Source organism: Periplaneta americana, chromosome 4 (genome assembly GCF_040183065.1).
Source record: "Periplaneta americana isolate PAMFEO1 chromosome 4, P.americana_PAMFEO1_priV1, whole genome shotgun sequence".
Lineage (NCBI taxonomy): Eukaryota > Metazoa > Arthropoda > Insecta > Blattodea > Blattidae > Periplaneta > Periplaneta americana.
The window spans coordinates 208,243,654-208,257,963 of NC_091120.1; the positions used below are offsets into that span (position 1 = coordinate 208,243,654).

The 14,310-nt window shown below is 39.1% G+C and overlaps 2 protein-coding genes across 2 annotated transcripts in view; one reads left to right on the forward strand and one right to left on the reverse strand.

Annotated features, from left to right (window-relative positions):
* Nucleotides 1-14,310, forward strand: part of gogo (golden goal) — an 849,136-nt gene that overhangs the window by 670,447 nt on the left and 164,379 nt on the right. The window lies entirely within an intron of this gene.
* LOC138698901 (uncharacterized PE-PGRS family protein PE_PGRS46-like) lies at nucleotides 7,253-13,785 on the reverse strand. Its single transcript, XM_069825099.1, has 3 exons — nucleotides 13,719-13,785; nucleotides 10,668-10,698; nucleotides 7,253-8,556 (listed from the first exon to the last, which is right to left on the reverse strand). Exons 1-3 carry the CDS (start codon nucleotides 13,761-13,763, stop codon nucleotides 7,637-7,639), a joined length of 996 nt encoding a protein of 331 aa, XP_069681200.1. The 5' UTR covers nucleotides 13,764-13,785; the 3' UTR covers nucleotides 7,253-7,636.

Sequence of the window (14,310 nt, forward strand, 5' to 3'; positions counted from 1 at the left end):
AGGTGTTATATGGTCAAATTTACGAGTATTGCAGATGAATCGTATGCACACATTATGAACACGTTGTAGTCTCTCAGCTAAGAGTGAACTTACATTAGTTAGCAAGGAATCGCAATAATCAAAATGGGGCATTACAAGCGTCTGAATAAGATTCTTTTTTAGAGTAAGTGGTAGAAATTCTTTCATATGGAACAAGGAGTGAAGTTCAGAAAATATTTTTTTTGCAAGTGTGTGTTACTTGAGTGTTCCAATTTAGATCGCTATCAATAAAAATGCCAAGATTTTTAACTGTTTCACTGTATTTAACAATAATCCCATTCAATGTTATATGTGGTATAGTACTACTATCAAGAGTGCTTCGTAGATGATTATGTCCCATTACGATTGCTTGCGATTTCTCTGGATTTAACCTTAATCCAAATTTGTGTGCCCACAGTGAAATCGAATTCAAGTCTTCGTTTATTTTGTTTACCGCGCCACTAGTCTCATCAGGGTGGAAATGCAAATAAATTTGCAAGTCGTCAGCATACATATCGTATCTGCAGTGTTTTATTATATTAGTCACGTCACTAATATAGATCATGAAGAGTAAAGGTCCGAGAACTGATCCTTGTTGAATTCCAGATTTCACGACACACCATTTTGAAGAATAATCGCATGTAGTGACACATTGTTGACGTAAAGTAAATAAACTGAAATAATTGTAGTGGAAGTCTGTTTGTGTACAGCTGTTTACACTGAACTGTGGGATGTGATTTATTTTATATTCAGTATCTGTGAATCAATTTATATTCGGATTATTGCAATGAAGTACAAGATGTCATTTTTTCCACGTTATATGGGCGATCAAAGCGGCAGAAATGTTTAGAAAGAATGGAAATTACTTTTAAAAATGGCTGCTACTCAAAATCTTTACTGGTTTACGAGTTACGGCGAGTTAAACAGGGGCGATTTTGCTTCGCGAAGAACAGAAGTCTCACTGTTGTCTGTTAAAGGCGAAAGGACTGATGGTTGCTCCTTATAGAAATCCTTGCGCTGCTTTCAGTGTTATAAAATCGTGAGCTGAGATAGTCAAGAATCTTGGTGAAAATGAGTTTGTTTTATCTAAATGGATTATACTTTTATGTACCTTTTAACACAGAAAATTTATAATATTAGTTATTTTTGTTCCTATTAATATTTTGCCAGAATTTTCACGTTATTTGAGAAAAAACACAAGGTTGCATTTCAATCTTCCCTTCTTTAGACATTTATCTATGAATCCTAAAAATTGCACTGCGACTGATTGACTATCATAGGAACCACGATGTGATAATATTTAAGTGTGGCAAATAGCGTCGTCTGCTAAGCGCAACCGGCAACGAAAGAACTAAAATGGCGAACGATTAGACCTACTTAGTCTTTATGGAGCCTACATTTCCTACGACGTAAGAAGAGGAGGAATCATGCCGGAAATAACAGCGACGCGACTATAACTTGTTTCACCACGCCCAACGACGCCACCTCCCTTCGCCAAGGGGGATCAGTGCTTGGAATTTTAGTAGAAAATTAGCCATGCAACGCGGCCTCATTCAGTAATATCTCGGCTTTGAGAGCAGCTACAGACCTGTGTGAAGACTCGTTTTGATTTTCAATCGCGAATTCTGAAATATTCTCGTGGACATAAGGTTAATGATACTAGGCTATAGCATACTAGAGGTTGGTCGCATGCCATGAGCAGACGGTCATACAAACAAAGGTGTGTACACACCGGTGGACTGTCGGCTTGTGCACGAACAGTTCTAGGTGGCTACAACTACATAACTACTACTTACGCAGACTACAAGTTGTTCCTAAAGTAGGTAGTCAATGCCAAGTTTCACATCCCTGTTATGATACATAACTCGAAATAACATTAAACCTCTACATATCTTACTTACATATCTACATATTTGGAGAACAACACATTAATAATTTAAATATCTTATATATACAGGATGTTTCCGAAGTCATGTTACAAACTTTCAGGGATAATGGCGAAGGGCACATGTATCAATTTGAGGTAAGGAACCCTGGTCCAGAAATGACCGAGTCGAAAGTTACAAGCCAAAATAGTTGTGTGGAAATGAAATAGTTTTATTCCTCTGTACACCTTATTTATGTGTATTTATCTTACACATACTGTATTCATCTGACGTTGTTTACGTTGTCTACTTACAGTATTCCATTCAGTGCGCTGTCTGAGGGGTGGGGACAGGAAACTACACTAAAGCAATGCAGATAGCGTAATGTGTAACGGACATGGTCGGTCCTGATATGCACGTCTGTAGACAGCAGTGTATGTGTACAAGTTGCAGTGTCCAGTCGATCAGTCCTAGTGAAATGGAGGAGTACACGAGAGCGGAATAAGCAGACCTGATTTTCGAATACGGATGATCCAATGGGAACAGTAGACAAGTTCACAGATTGTATTGGGGCAAGTACCCAGTAGGAGACATCCGGCCCATACCATTTTTCCACGACTGTTCCGAAGGTTAAGGGAAGGAGGGCACATGGTGCCAAATTACAATTCATTTCCATACAATTATTTTTGCTTATAACTTTCGACTCAGTCATTTCCGGACCATGGTTCCTGATCTCAAATAAATATTGAAACATGTGCCCTTCGCCATCAACCCTGAAAGTTTGTAACACCACCTCGGAAACATTCTGTATAACTTATCTAGTCGACTTTCTGGAAAGTCGATATACACACATTTTCGAAATTGATTACGATTGAAATTCGATGTTTTTCCCTATCCCTATATTTTATAAATGATTGTGCCATGAAAATACTGGTGTTTATATACTTATAGAACTTCAAACGTTGAGCAATTGAAAATGCCTTACATAAGGATAACTAACGACTGAACTCCCGGTACCTTCTTCTTAACATCACCGTAATCGGTGGTTGTATTACGCTGAGTGTAAACGGACTGCATGACGTAGACCAGCCGCGGCGAAAATGCGACTCACGAGCACATTGTGGCTCGCAAGGATAGCTGTGCATTTCTACCTCCCACAACTCCCACCCTCTCACTCACTGGAGTCAAACTCCGTTCCATTTGTATTTGCCTCTGATCTGCGAGTGGCGTATCGTCGCAATGTCTCTCTCCAATACATGTACTGTACATCTACAAAAACGAAAGTTTCAAGTAGGATGAGGGGACGCATTTTTTTGCTGCCAATGTGGTGAGAATACTCCATGTTTACAGTCTCTTCCAAATATTGCTCCTCATAAATTACAATATTACATTGAGATGCTGAACATTCTTAAACAAGAATTTTGTGAACACAGATTTCATGATTTAAGAAATTTAGAGCATGACATATTTCTGTACGTCGACCCTTTTTCAGCAGATGTACGAATGATGCGGTTAGATCTTCAATTTGAACTCATAGATTTACAATGTGATGTTGCAATGAAAGCTAGATGTAAGGACTTGACAGATGTTGAACTTTTCAAATCTTTGTCAAAAAATAAGTATCCGAAGCTTCGTTCTTTCGCTTGCTCTGTTGAAGCCATGTTCGCTACAACTTACGTTTGTGAAAAATTATTTTCAATATTGAAAATAGTTAAAACCAAATGTAGATCACGACTGACAGACAAATACCTTCGTGATCAACTACGACTGGCAGTAAATGACTTAATTCCTGATTTTGAAACTCTGACGCAGAGACATTCTGAAGACAGTTAATTTTAGGTTGTGATAATGTGTCCTATGTTTTCTTGTACATTTCTCTTTTCGTTGTACGTACGAAACATTAGTTTGTAGCCTTGTACTGTATAAAATTATATTTAAATGCTGGACGTAAGGAAAATGAAAATCCGTTACTGAGTCAGACAGTTGCTTCATTTCCCCTTCGGGTGTCCGCCTCCCTCCACAGGTGCTATGCACGTTGCAGGTTACACAGAGATTCGGCGCACGAACTCTTCTTCGCCACGGCTGACGTAGACGAATAGTCACAATCGTTTCTTTGTTTGGGTTTCGAAACCGCCAGCCTTGGTGTTAACAGACACGTACGATACTCTTTGAGTGAACCATAGTGAAAAATTTGTTGTAAGCTGGGACTAATTTCGGGATGCAACTTCATATGATTATTTATTAATTTATCATAGATCTATACTCTGCATTTGAAAACAGAATCAGAAGTAAAGCATTCAAAACAATACGACTGTAGTTTGAATGTAGGAATTGGGTGACGTATTGCACGTGCCGATATTCCCCTGTAGTACCAGCGTATCCTTCCTGTCCCTCGTACAGAACTAACCTTTTCAATTCAATGCGTGCGAAGTGTATGAGCATGCGAAATAGTTATTAGTCGAACTTGACTGCAAAATGCTTGTAAACATGCGAAACACATTTCATTTTAAACTTCATCCGAAGAATATTTCCGGAGTATATTAATAATAAATAGGCATGTTGGTAAAATAAAAGATACCGTTTTGATCTTCACTGGAACAAGAATACAGTGTAGTTTGCACGTACAGTATGTTTGATTCTCAACACAATAACTGACTGCAATGTAACTGTATGGCTTAAAATTTCCCCGAGGAGGTGTGTAAATTATAGTGATGGCATTGCGGGCAAAGGAATTATGAAGTCATTGCATCAGAAACACACAGAAGTGTTTCATATCAACCGTCAACAATAGTAAGATGAAATAAAGTAAAAAAGATTCTTAGATCTAAAGTAACAGCAGACAGGTTACTGCACGTGCCAAACTTTGTCATTGTTAGAATGTTGCATGTTCCTTAATTGAGAAAATTATTGTAATGTATTCTATTCCATTGTACTTTCTTGCGCATTTCATGTCATTGTTGTGTACTACGCAGTGTCACATGTTATGTAAGGAAGTTCATATGTATTCCACAGTGTCACATGTTCTCTAAGGAGGTTCATATGTATTCCACAGTGTCACATGTTCTCTAAGGAGGTTCATATGTATTCCACAGTTTCACATGTTATCTAAAGAGGTTCATATGTATTCCACAGTGTCACATGTTCTCTAAGGAGGTTCATATGTATTCCACAGTTTCACATGTTATCTAAAGAGGTTCATATGTATTCCACAGTGTCACATGTTCTCTAAGGAGGTTCATATGTATTCCACAGTGTCACATGTTCTCTAAAGAGGTTCATATGTATTCCACAGTGTCACATGTTCTCTAAGGAGGTTCATATGTATTCCACAGTGTCACATGTTCTCTAAGGAGGTTCATATGTATTCCACAGTTTCACATGTTATCTAAAGAGGTTCATATGTATTCCACAGTGTCACATGTTCTCTAAGGAGGTTCATATGTATTCCACAGTGTCACATGTTCTCTAAAGAGGTTCATATGTATTCCACAGTGTCACATGTTCTCTAAGGAGGTTCATATGTATTCCACAGTGTCACATGTTCTCTAAAGAGGTTCATATGTATTCCACAGTGTCATATGTTCTCTAAGGAGGTTCATATGTATTCCACAGTGTCACATGTTCTCTAAGGAGGTTCATATGTATTCCACAGTGTCACATGTTCTCTAAGGAGGTTCATATGTATTCCACAGTGTCACATGTTCTCTAAGGAGGTTCATATGTATTCCACAGTGTCACATGTTCTCTAAGGAGGTTCATATGTATTCCACAGTGTCACATGTTCTCTAAGGAGGTTCATATGTATTCCACAGTGTCACATGTTCTCTAAGGAGGTTCATATGTATTCCACAGTGTCATATGTTCTCTAAGGAGGTTCATATGTATTCCACAGTGTCACATGTTCTCTAAGGAGGTTCATATGTATTCCACAGTGTCACATGTTCTCTAAGGAGGTTCATATGTATTCCACAGTGTCACATGTTCTCTAAGGAGGTTCATATATATTCCACAGTGTCACATGTTATCTAAGGAGGTTAATATGTATTCCACAGTGTCACATGTTCTCTAAGGAGGTTCATATGTATTCCACAGTGTCACATGTTCTCTAAGGAGGTTCATATGTATTCCACAGTGTCACATGTTCTCTAAGGAGGTTCATATATATTCCACAGTGTCACATGTTATCTAAGGAGGTTCATATATATTTCACAGTGTCACGTGTTCTCTAAGGAGGTTCATATGTATTCCACAGTGTCACATGTTCTCTAAGGAGGTTCATATGTATTCCACAGTTTCACGTGTTCTCTAAGGAGGTTCATATGTATTCCACAGTGTCACATGTTCTCTAAGGAGGTTCATATGTATTCCACAGTGTCACATGTTCTCTAAGGAGATTCATATGTATTCCACAGTTTCACGTGTTCTCTCAGGAGGTTCATATGTATTCCACAGTGTCACATGTTCTCTAAGGAGGTTCATATGTATTCCACAGTGTCACATGTTCTCTAAGGAGGTTCATATGTATTCCACAGTGTCACATGTTCTCTAAGGGGGTTCATATGTATTCCACAGTGTCACATGTTATCTAAGGAGGTTCATATGTATTCCACAGTGTCACATGTTCTCTAAGGAGGTTAATATGTATTCCACAGTGTCACATGTTCTCTAAGGAGGTTCATATGTATTCCACAGTGTCACATGTTCTCTAAGGAGGTTCATATGTATTCCACAGTGTCACATGTTCACTAAGGAGGTTCATATGTATTCCACAGTGTCACATGTTCTCTAAGGGGGTTCATATGTATTCCACAGTGTCACATGTTCTCTAAGAAGGTTCATATGTATTCCACAGTGTCATATGTTCTCTAAGGATGTTCATCTGTATTCCACAGTGTCACATGTTCTCTAAGAAGGTTCATATGTATTCCACAGTGTCATATGTTCTCTAAGGATGTTCGTCTGTATTCCACAGTGCCATATGTCCTCTAAGGAGATTCATACGTATTCCACAGTGTCACATGTTCTCTAAGGAGGTTCATATGTATTCCACAGTGTCATATGTTCTGTAAGGATGTTCATCTGTATTCCACAGTGCCATATGTTCTCTAAGGATGTTCATCAGTATTCCACAGTGCCATATGTTCTCTAAGGAGATTCATACGTATTCCACAGTGTCACATATTGTTTATAAAAGTTCGCCCTTGCATTGTAGATACTAAACATCTTCATTTATATAGCACACAATGTCATATATTCTTTAAGGAGGTTCATTTTCGTTACATTATCCACAGTGTCACAAGGTTTAAAGAGGTTCATTTTAGTATGGTTGACATTTTAAGGTCATAATAAAGAATGCAATGAAAGGAGCCATAAAATAGTACAATTTATTATACATATAAAGCATAGAGTATGTTGCCTAACAAAGGAGTCCAGAGTCGTCTCTGGTATTAGTTAGCCCTAGATCCAATTTCGTATAATTGTGTGCTATTGCAATATTACATTTTAGGTTATTCTGCAGACATTGCCAAAAGTATATCTATCATTAACATTTTCATCGAACTACGAAACAAATCTCAATGAATTGAGAAGTATCTGTACATGTAAACGTTACAACTATTGCCATTTCTGCAAATAATTTAATTCTAAGGAATGAACAGCATTACGACCCTGATGACTGGAGCTCAGTTGTCGACTGGCCACTCTCTTGGAGATGTCACATGCAGCGCCTCTCTCCGGGTTGTCGACGCATCTCTTCATATTCCTTCGTGTGGCATCGTGCCTGTTCTTCCACCTAGCACGCCTCCTCCAGGCATACCTCCATTCATCACGCCCGCTCCCAGCACACCTCCTCCGCCTACCGCACTCTCTCCCAGCACTCCTCCTCCGCCTAGCTCACCCCCTCCCAGCGCGCCTGCTGCGCCTAACATGCCTCCATTCATGAAACCTCCGCGAAACATTCCTGCGTTCATCATACTTCCTCCTCCTGGCATGCGGTCATTCAGCAGACCTCCTAGCATACCTCCTCCGCCCATCATGCCTGCAGCCATTAAACCAGTGTTGTAACCTCCCTGTCCATACACTTGTCCTCCCATACCGTTGTGAACTCCGGGAACATACCTTCCCATTCCGTTCCAAGCATAGCCTCCCATGCCTCCCACAGCTCCCATGCCTCCCACAGCTCCCATGCCTCCCACAGCTCCCATGCCTCCCACAGTTCCCATGCTTCTCATAGCTCCCATGCCTCCCACAGTTCCCATGCCTCCTACAGCTCCCATGCCTCCCACAGCTCCCATGCCTCCCACAGTTCCCATGCTTCTCATAGCTCCCATGCCTCCCACAGCTCCCATGCCTCCCACAGCTCCCATGCCTCCTACAGCTCCCATGCCTCCCACAGCTCCCATGCCTCCCACAGCTCCCATGCCTCCCACAGCTCCCATGCCTCTCATAGCTCCCATGCTTCCTACACTTCCCATAGATCCCAAACCCCCCATTACTCCGCCATGATATTCAGTTGCTTTCTTTACATATTTTCTCATTCCACCTCCCATCATACCTCCTGCTCCCATCATACCGGCCCCACTCATCATACCGGCCCCACTCATCATACCGGCTCCACCCATCACACCTGCCCCACCCATAGCACCGCCTGCAGCCGTCATGCCTCCCAACAGACCTGAAACAAGAACAGGGAAGTGCCACAAGCTCATGTCGTATGTAGATTTTTAAACACAGAAAATACGTTTCTTATGCAATGACTGAACGACGCAATTATGTTGTCTATAAACCACGAAGACTGGCGTACCACAGGGCTCTGTCCTAGGACCTTTACTATTTTCTATTTATATCAATCATATTTCTTCTAATCTAACATACTGCCGACACCATATTTATGTTGACGACATACACATCTATCTGCATATCTGACCTAACTACATAAATGACGCTATAACTAAAGTTAATGATGACTTGAATTCAATATCCATATGGTCGAAAACGCACGGACTTAATCTAAATGCAAGTAAATCGTAGGCTATCTTAATAGAACATCAAAGATCGAAGTGTGACAAACAAAATTTGCCACCGATAATTGTAAAATATAATACTACTATTCCATGCAGCTCGACTGTGAAGAACCTTGGCATTTATATGCATTGTCACCTGGAATGGAATGAACAAGTGAATCACACTTCCAAAAAAATATTTTCTATTATTGACTCATTAAAGCGACTGAAGCACTTTCTTCCTGATAAACTAAAATTAATCCTTGTACAAACACTCGTGATACCACACTTCAACTACTGCGATGTTATATTAAGCAACCTAAATGCAAATTTGAGCAGCAGGCTACAACGTGTGCATAATGCGTGCGTCCGTTATATTTGTAATATTCGTAAGTATGATCATGTTTCCCCGTCTTTCCAAACTCTGTCTTGGCTAAGGCTAAGCGATCGACGAGCCCTGCGTTCTCTTGTCCTCTTATTTCAAATTCTGCGCACCGCTACCCCAATCTGTTTGGCTTCTCGTTTTCAAAATTTATCCGCATATCATCAGCTAAGTACAAGATCTCATCATAACAATTTACTCATTATACCCTACCACAAGACATCTTTATATTCTTCATCTTATACAGTTTCTGTTGCTAGAAATTGGAACTCGTGCTTAGGAAAATATTTGGGGCTAAGCGGGATGAAGTTACAGGAGAATGGAGAAAGTTACACAACACAGAACTGCACGCATTGTATTCTTCACCTGACATAATTAGGAACATTAAATCCAGACGTTTGATATGGGCAGGGCATGTAGCACATATGGGCGAATCCAGAAATGCTTATAGAATGTTACTTGGGAGATCGGAGGAAAAAAGACCTTTAGGGAGGCCGAGACGTAGATGGGAGGATAATATTAAAATGGATTTGAGGGAGGTGGGGTATGATGATAGAGACTGGATTAATCTTGCACAGGATAGGGACCGATGGCCGGCTTATGTGAGGGCGGCAATGAACCTTCGGGTTCCTTAAAAGCCATTTGTAAGTAAGTAAGTAAGTAAGTAAGTAAGAAATTGGAACTCGCTTCCGAGTGATGTAAGGGGTTGTTGGACAATAACTTCATTTAGGTCAAAATTACATAAATTCTTGCTTAATAGATTAATTACTGATTAATATTTATTACCTATAATGAAACGAACACCTGTACATTCTTATTATTATCATCATTAATTTCTGGAAATAGATTTACGAAACCTCTAATGGCAATTACATTAATATTCTCATCATAGAAATATATTTTAGATTTATATATATTTTCCCCCCTGTATCATAGTTCTGGTAAGATTATATTAAATTAATTTTCATCATTTTACTAGCTATCTCAAATCTCAAATTAATTATAACTGATTGAATTAAATTAGCTCATAAATTAAGTTACTACTTTATCTTATAGGTTTATATAAATTTAAATAAATATGTAGTCTACTAGTTGTTAAAACTTAACTAAAAAATGTTGCTGGAGAACCTTTTAAGTGTAGTGTAAATATTCGTAATTTAAATATGTATTGTATTGATTAAGGCTGGTTGAGTGGAAGAGAAGGCCTTAACTCTGCCAGAGAAAATAAAACATTATTATTATTATTATTATTATTATTATTATTATTATTATTATTATTACTATTATTATAAACCATCAGAACTTTCCAGATGTTCAGCGGGAGACTAAATATTTTTCACCTAATGGTCTCAATTCCGTCTCTACTTTTGTCGTCGTTGGTACTGTGTTTATATACTTTACCTTGAGGTTTCGCTGTCGCATGTTGGACAACCTGCAATAAAAGATACGTTCTTTATAAAATGTTCGTATTGTATGTTATAAATTCGTTAGATTCCTAACTCCTTGGAGATAATATGTTGACAGACTTGGCCTCAAGTTCGGAAGGGAAGGCAGGACTTGTAAACAAGAAACAGAATAGCTTAAATATACTACAGATATCACTAGCTCTACTACTATTAGCGACAATATTACTAGTGCCACTAATTCTACCACCACAAGCAATATCACGAATAATGCGAACATCAATATTATTTATTACACCCGCTATAGCTTATTCTACTATTAATACTACTACCATCACTACATTACTATAATTAGTACCACCTATACAGGGTGTTTCCGAGGTGGTGTTACAAACTTTCAGGGATGATGGGAAGGGACATGTATCAATTTGAGATAAGGAACCCTGGTCCGGAAATGACTGAGTCGAAAGTTATAAGCAAAAATAGTTGTGTGGAAATGGAATTGTAATTTGGGACCACGTGCCCTCCTTCCCTTAACCTTTAGAACAGTCGTGGAAAAATGATATGGTCCGGATGTCTCCTACGTGGGTACTTGTAACCCGATACAATCTGTTAGCTTGTCTACTGTTCCCATTCGCTCATCCGTATTCGAAAATCAGGTCTGCTTATTCCGCTCTCGTGTACTCCTCCATTTCACTAGGACTCATCGACTGGACACTGCAACTTGAACACATACACTGCTGTCTACAGACGTGCATATCAGGACCGACCATGTCCGTTACACATTACGCTATCTGCATTGCTTTAGTGTAGTTTCCTGTCCCCACCCCTCACACAGCGCACTGAATGGAATACTGTAAGTAGACAACGTAAACAACGTCAGATGAATACAGCATGTCTAAGATGTACAGATAAATACACATAAATAAGGTGTACAGAGGAATAAAATTATTTCATTTCCACATAACTATTTTTGCTTAAAACTTTCGACTCAGTCATTTCCGGACCAGGGTTCCTTGTCTCAAATTGATACATGTGCCCTTCGCCATCATCCCTGAAATTTTGTAACACCACCTCGGAAACACCCTGTATTACTACTGCAACTAATACTAATACTGCTATTATTATTGCAATTACCAACACAATGACAAACAAAAATGTTAAAATGTTAATGTTACTACTGCCTATTTGGGGCTAAGAGGGATGAAGTTACAGGAGAATGGAGAAAGTTACACAACGCAGAACTGCACGCATTGTATTCTTCACCTGACATAATTAGGAACATTAAATCCAGACGTTTGAGATGGGCAGGGCATGTAGCACGTATGGGCGAATCCAGAAATGCATACAGAATGTTAGTTGGGAGCACTAAGGAAAAAAGACCTTTGGGAAGGCCGAGACGTTAATGGGAAGATAATATTAAAGTGGATTTGAGGGACATGGGATATGATGATGGAGACTGGATTAATCTTGCTCATGGTAGGGACCGATGGTGGGCTTATGTGAGATGGAGTTCCTTAAAAGTCAGTAAGTAAGTAACTAAGTAATAATAATAATAATAATAATAATAATAATAATAATAATATTAGCAATAATACTAATACTCAGAAAAGGACCTCCTACAAACATTGAAAAGAAATATGGTCTTCCATACATGACACTCAACAGATGTTCCTCGCAGATAAATTCATCCTCTGCTGTGATTAACCCAGTCAGGTTTTTGTAAAAACTTTTTGTTTTAATAGTGATAGCAATGAATCATCCCACACACTCTCGAAAACAGCTGCACTATATTTTGGAAGAATCCCACATATTCTCTTCCCTTCTGAAATATATTTATCGGAATGTGCGAATATTGGCTTCAGAAAAGTTCCGTGTGTTGCTATACATTTTTGTTAGGCTGTTGTTAAGGGTATTTCTAATGCACCAGATTTTTGTAAGATCGTTAATACTCAAATCATAATCCTGGATATAAGAATAAGAGATTTTCATTAATTTGGAATAAGATGTGACAAATGGTCGTTTTAGACATGATATTTACAAATAATTGATTAAATGGCGTCTTACTCGTGTTAATTATGTAAGCATGTGTCGCTTACAGCTATTTCGGTGCTATTCGACACTATCCTCAGAGCCTACTAGATCTCGGCGCTATCTCAACTTCACTGCCTGTTGTGTGGGTGCGTTCGTGTGATGAAAAGTTGTGTCAAATAGTGTGTGTGTTCTGAAATTGATCTGTGTTTTAGTGTGTCTGTATATTTCATATTGTTCTAGTGTGTTGAGTTTATAGTTCTTGGGTTGTATGTGTAGGATTTCCATGTCTGTATTTATGTTATTGTATGTGTGATTAACATTAGTTATGTGTTCGGCATATGTAGATGTATTGTGAGTTTGGAATGATCTGCCTGTCTGTCTAAAGTAGAAACTGTCGCAACTATTGCATGTGAGTTTGTATACACCTGTGTGGTTGTATTTATTTGTTTGTGTGTTGAGATGTCTTTGTAGTGTGTTTTCTGTTCTGTATGCTATGTTGTATTTCTGTTTTCTGAATGAGGATGCGATCTTGTGTGTGTTTTTGTTTTCGTATGTTAGTGTGATATATTTCTTGTGTTCTTGTGTTTGTGTCGTATTTTGTTGTTCTTGTGTTTGTTGAGTTTTTGTTTTGTCTTCCTTATGATGTTGTCTATTATGTTTGAGTTGTAACCATTTTCTTGTGCTATGTATTTGACAAAGACATGGTGTCAAGTAGCACCGGAACAGCTGTAAGCCGCACATACTTACACAATTAACACGAGTAAGATCGCCATTTAATCATTTATATTCAAGTTTTAAAAGTAGTGTACGAAAGATTCAACATGGATGATATTTACAGTTTATTTCATAGTTCTGTTGAGGCTATTTAGGCACCTATGAGCTGAATTTTTTATTGTTTGTTTAAAGAAATCTGTAAATTTTGGAGCTTAAAGATCCGAAGTTTAGAATAAGACATTGGTGGAGAAGAAAAAAAAAGACGTCAAGTTTACACTTGCTGACAGTTGTAGTGACTCACCAAGCAGAAGGAGAGCAGGGCTCCAATCGTCGCTGAGGGTGCCATTGCTGCAGGTCGACCTCCTGAAGCCCACTGGATGGTGCTGGGTGGCTGCGCACGGAGTTTTATAAGTACCAGTCAGTGTAGCTTGCAGAGCAGAAACGGCACAAGTCCACCAGCTGCTGCTGCTCCTGTTTACCAGAACCCAGCCTTCGATACCGGACAGACATTGGAACTTGTTGATGGACAAAACGGTCGTGAATAACATTCTCCTACAAGACTTCGTTTTCCTAGCCCACCTCATACTTTTATCGCTTCTCTAAAATCTGCCACATTCCCACAGAACCCTCATAGCCTCGTACCTACTTGAACGTCTGTTTAAGCAATGCAGAACTGGACACCAATTGTGGCATACGTTACAAGCCGAAAAATGTCACTCATCCCTTCCTTTCACCCCACGCATCATTGACATGGTAGGGTAGATGGGATTTGTATTCAGTGTCTAGTGCTACATGGATACGAAACGTCACGGCGACATGGATTGTAAACGGAGAACCAACGCTTTACCCATGCTTCCACCCCTCTCTTCCCCAGTTCTATTCTAACCTCTAGA

What these genes read in the sequence shown, in the direction of transcription:
- LOC138698901 (XM_069825099.1), bottom strand. Translation starts at nt 13,763, where the DNA reads ATGGCACCCTCAGCGACGATTGGAGCCCTGCTCTCCTTCTGCTTG. An exon ending in CCCTGCTCTCCTTCTGCTTG is followed by an intron (nt 10,699 to 13,718) that starts GTGAGTCACTAC and finishes CTTTTATTGCAG; the next exon opens with GTTGTCCAACATGCGACAGC. An exon ending in TGCGACAGCGAAACCTCAAG is followed by an intron (nt 8,557 to 10,667) that starts GTAAAGTATATA and finishes TTCTTGTTTCAG; the next exon opens with GTCTGTTGGGAGGCATGACG.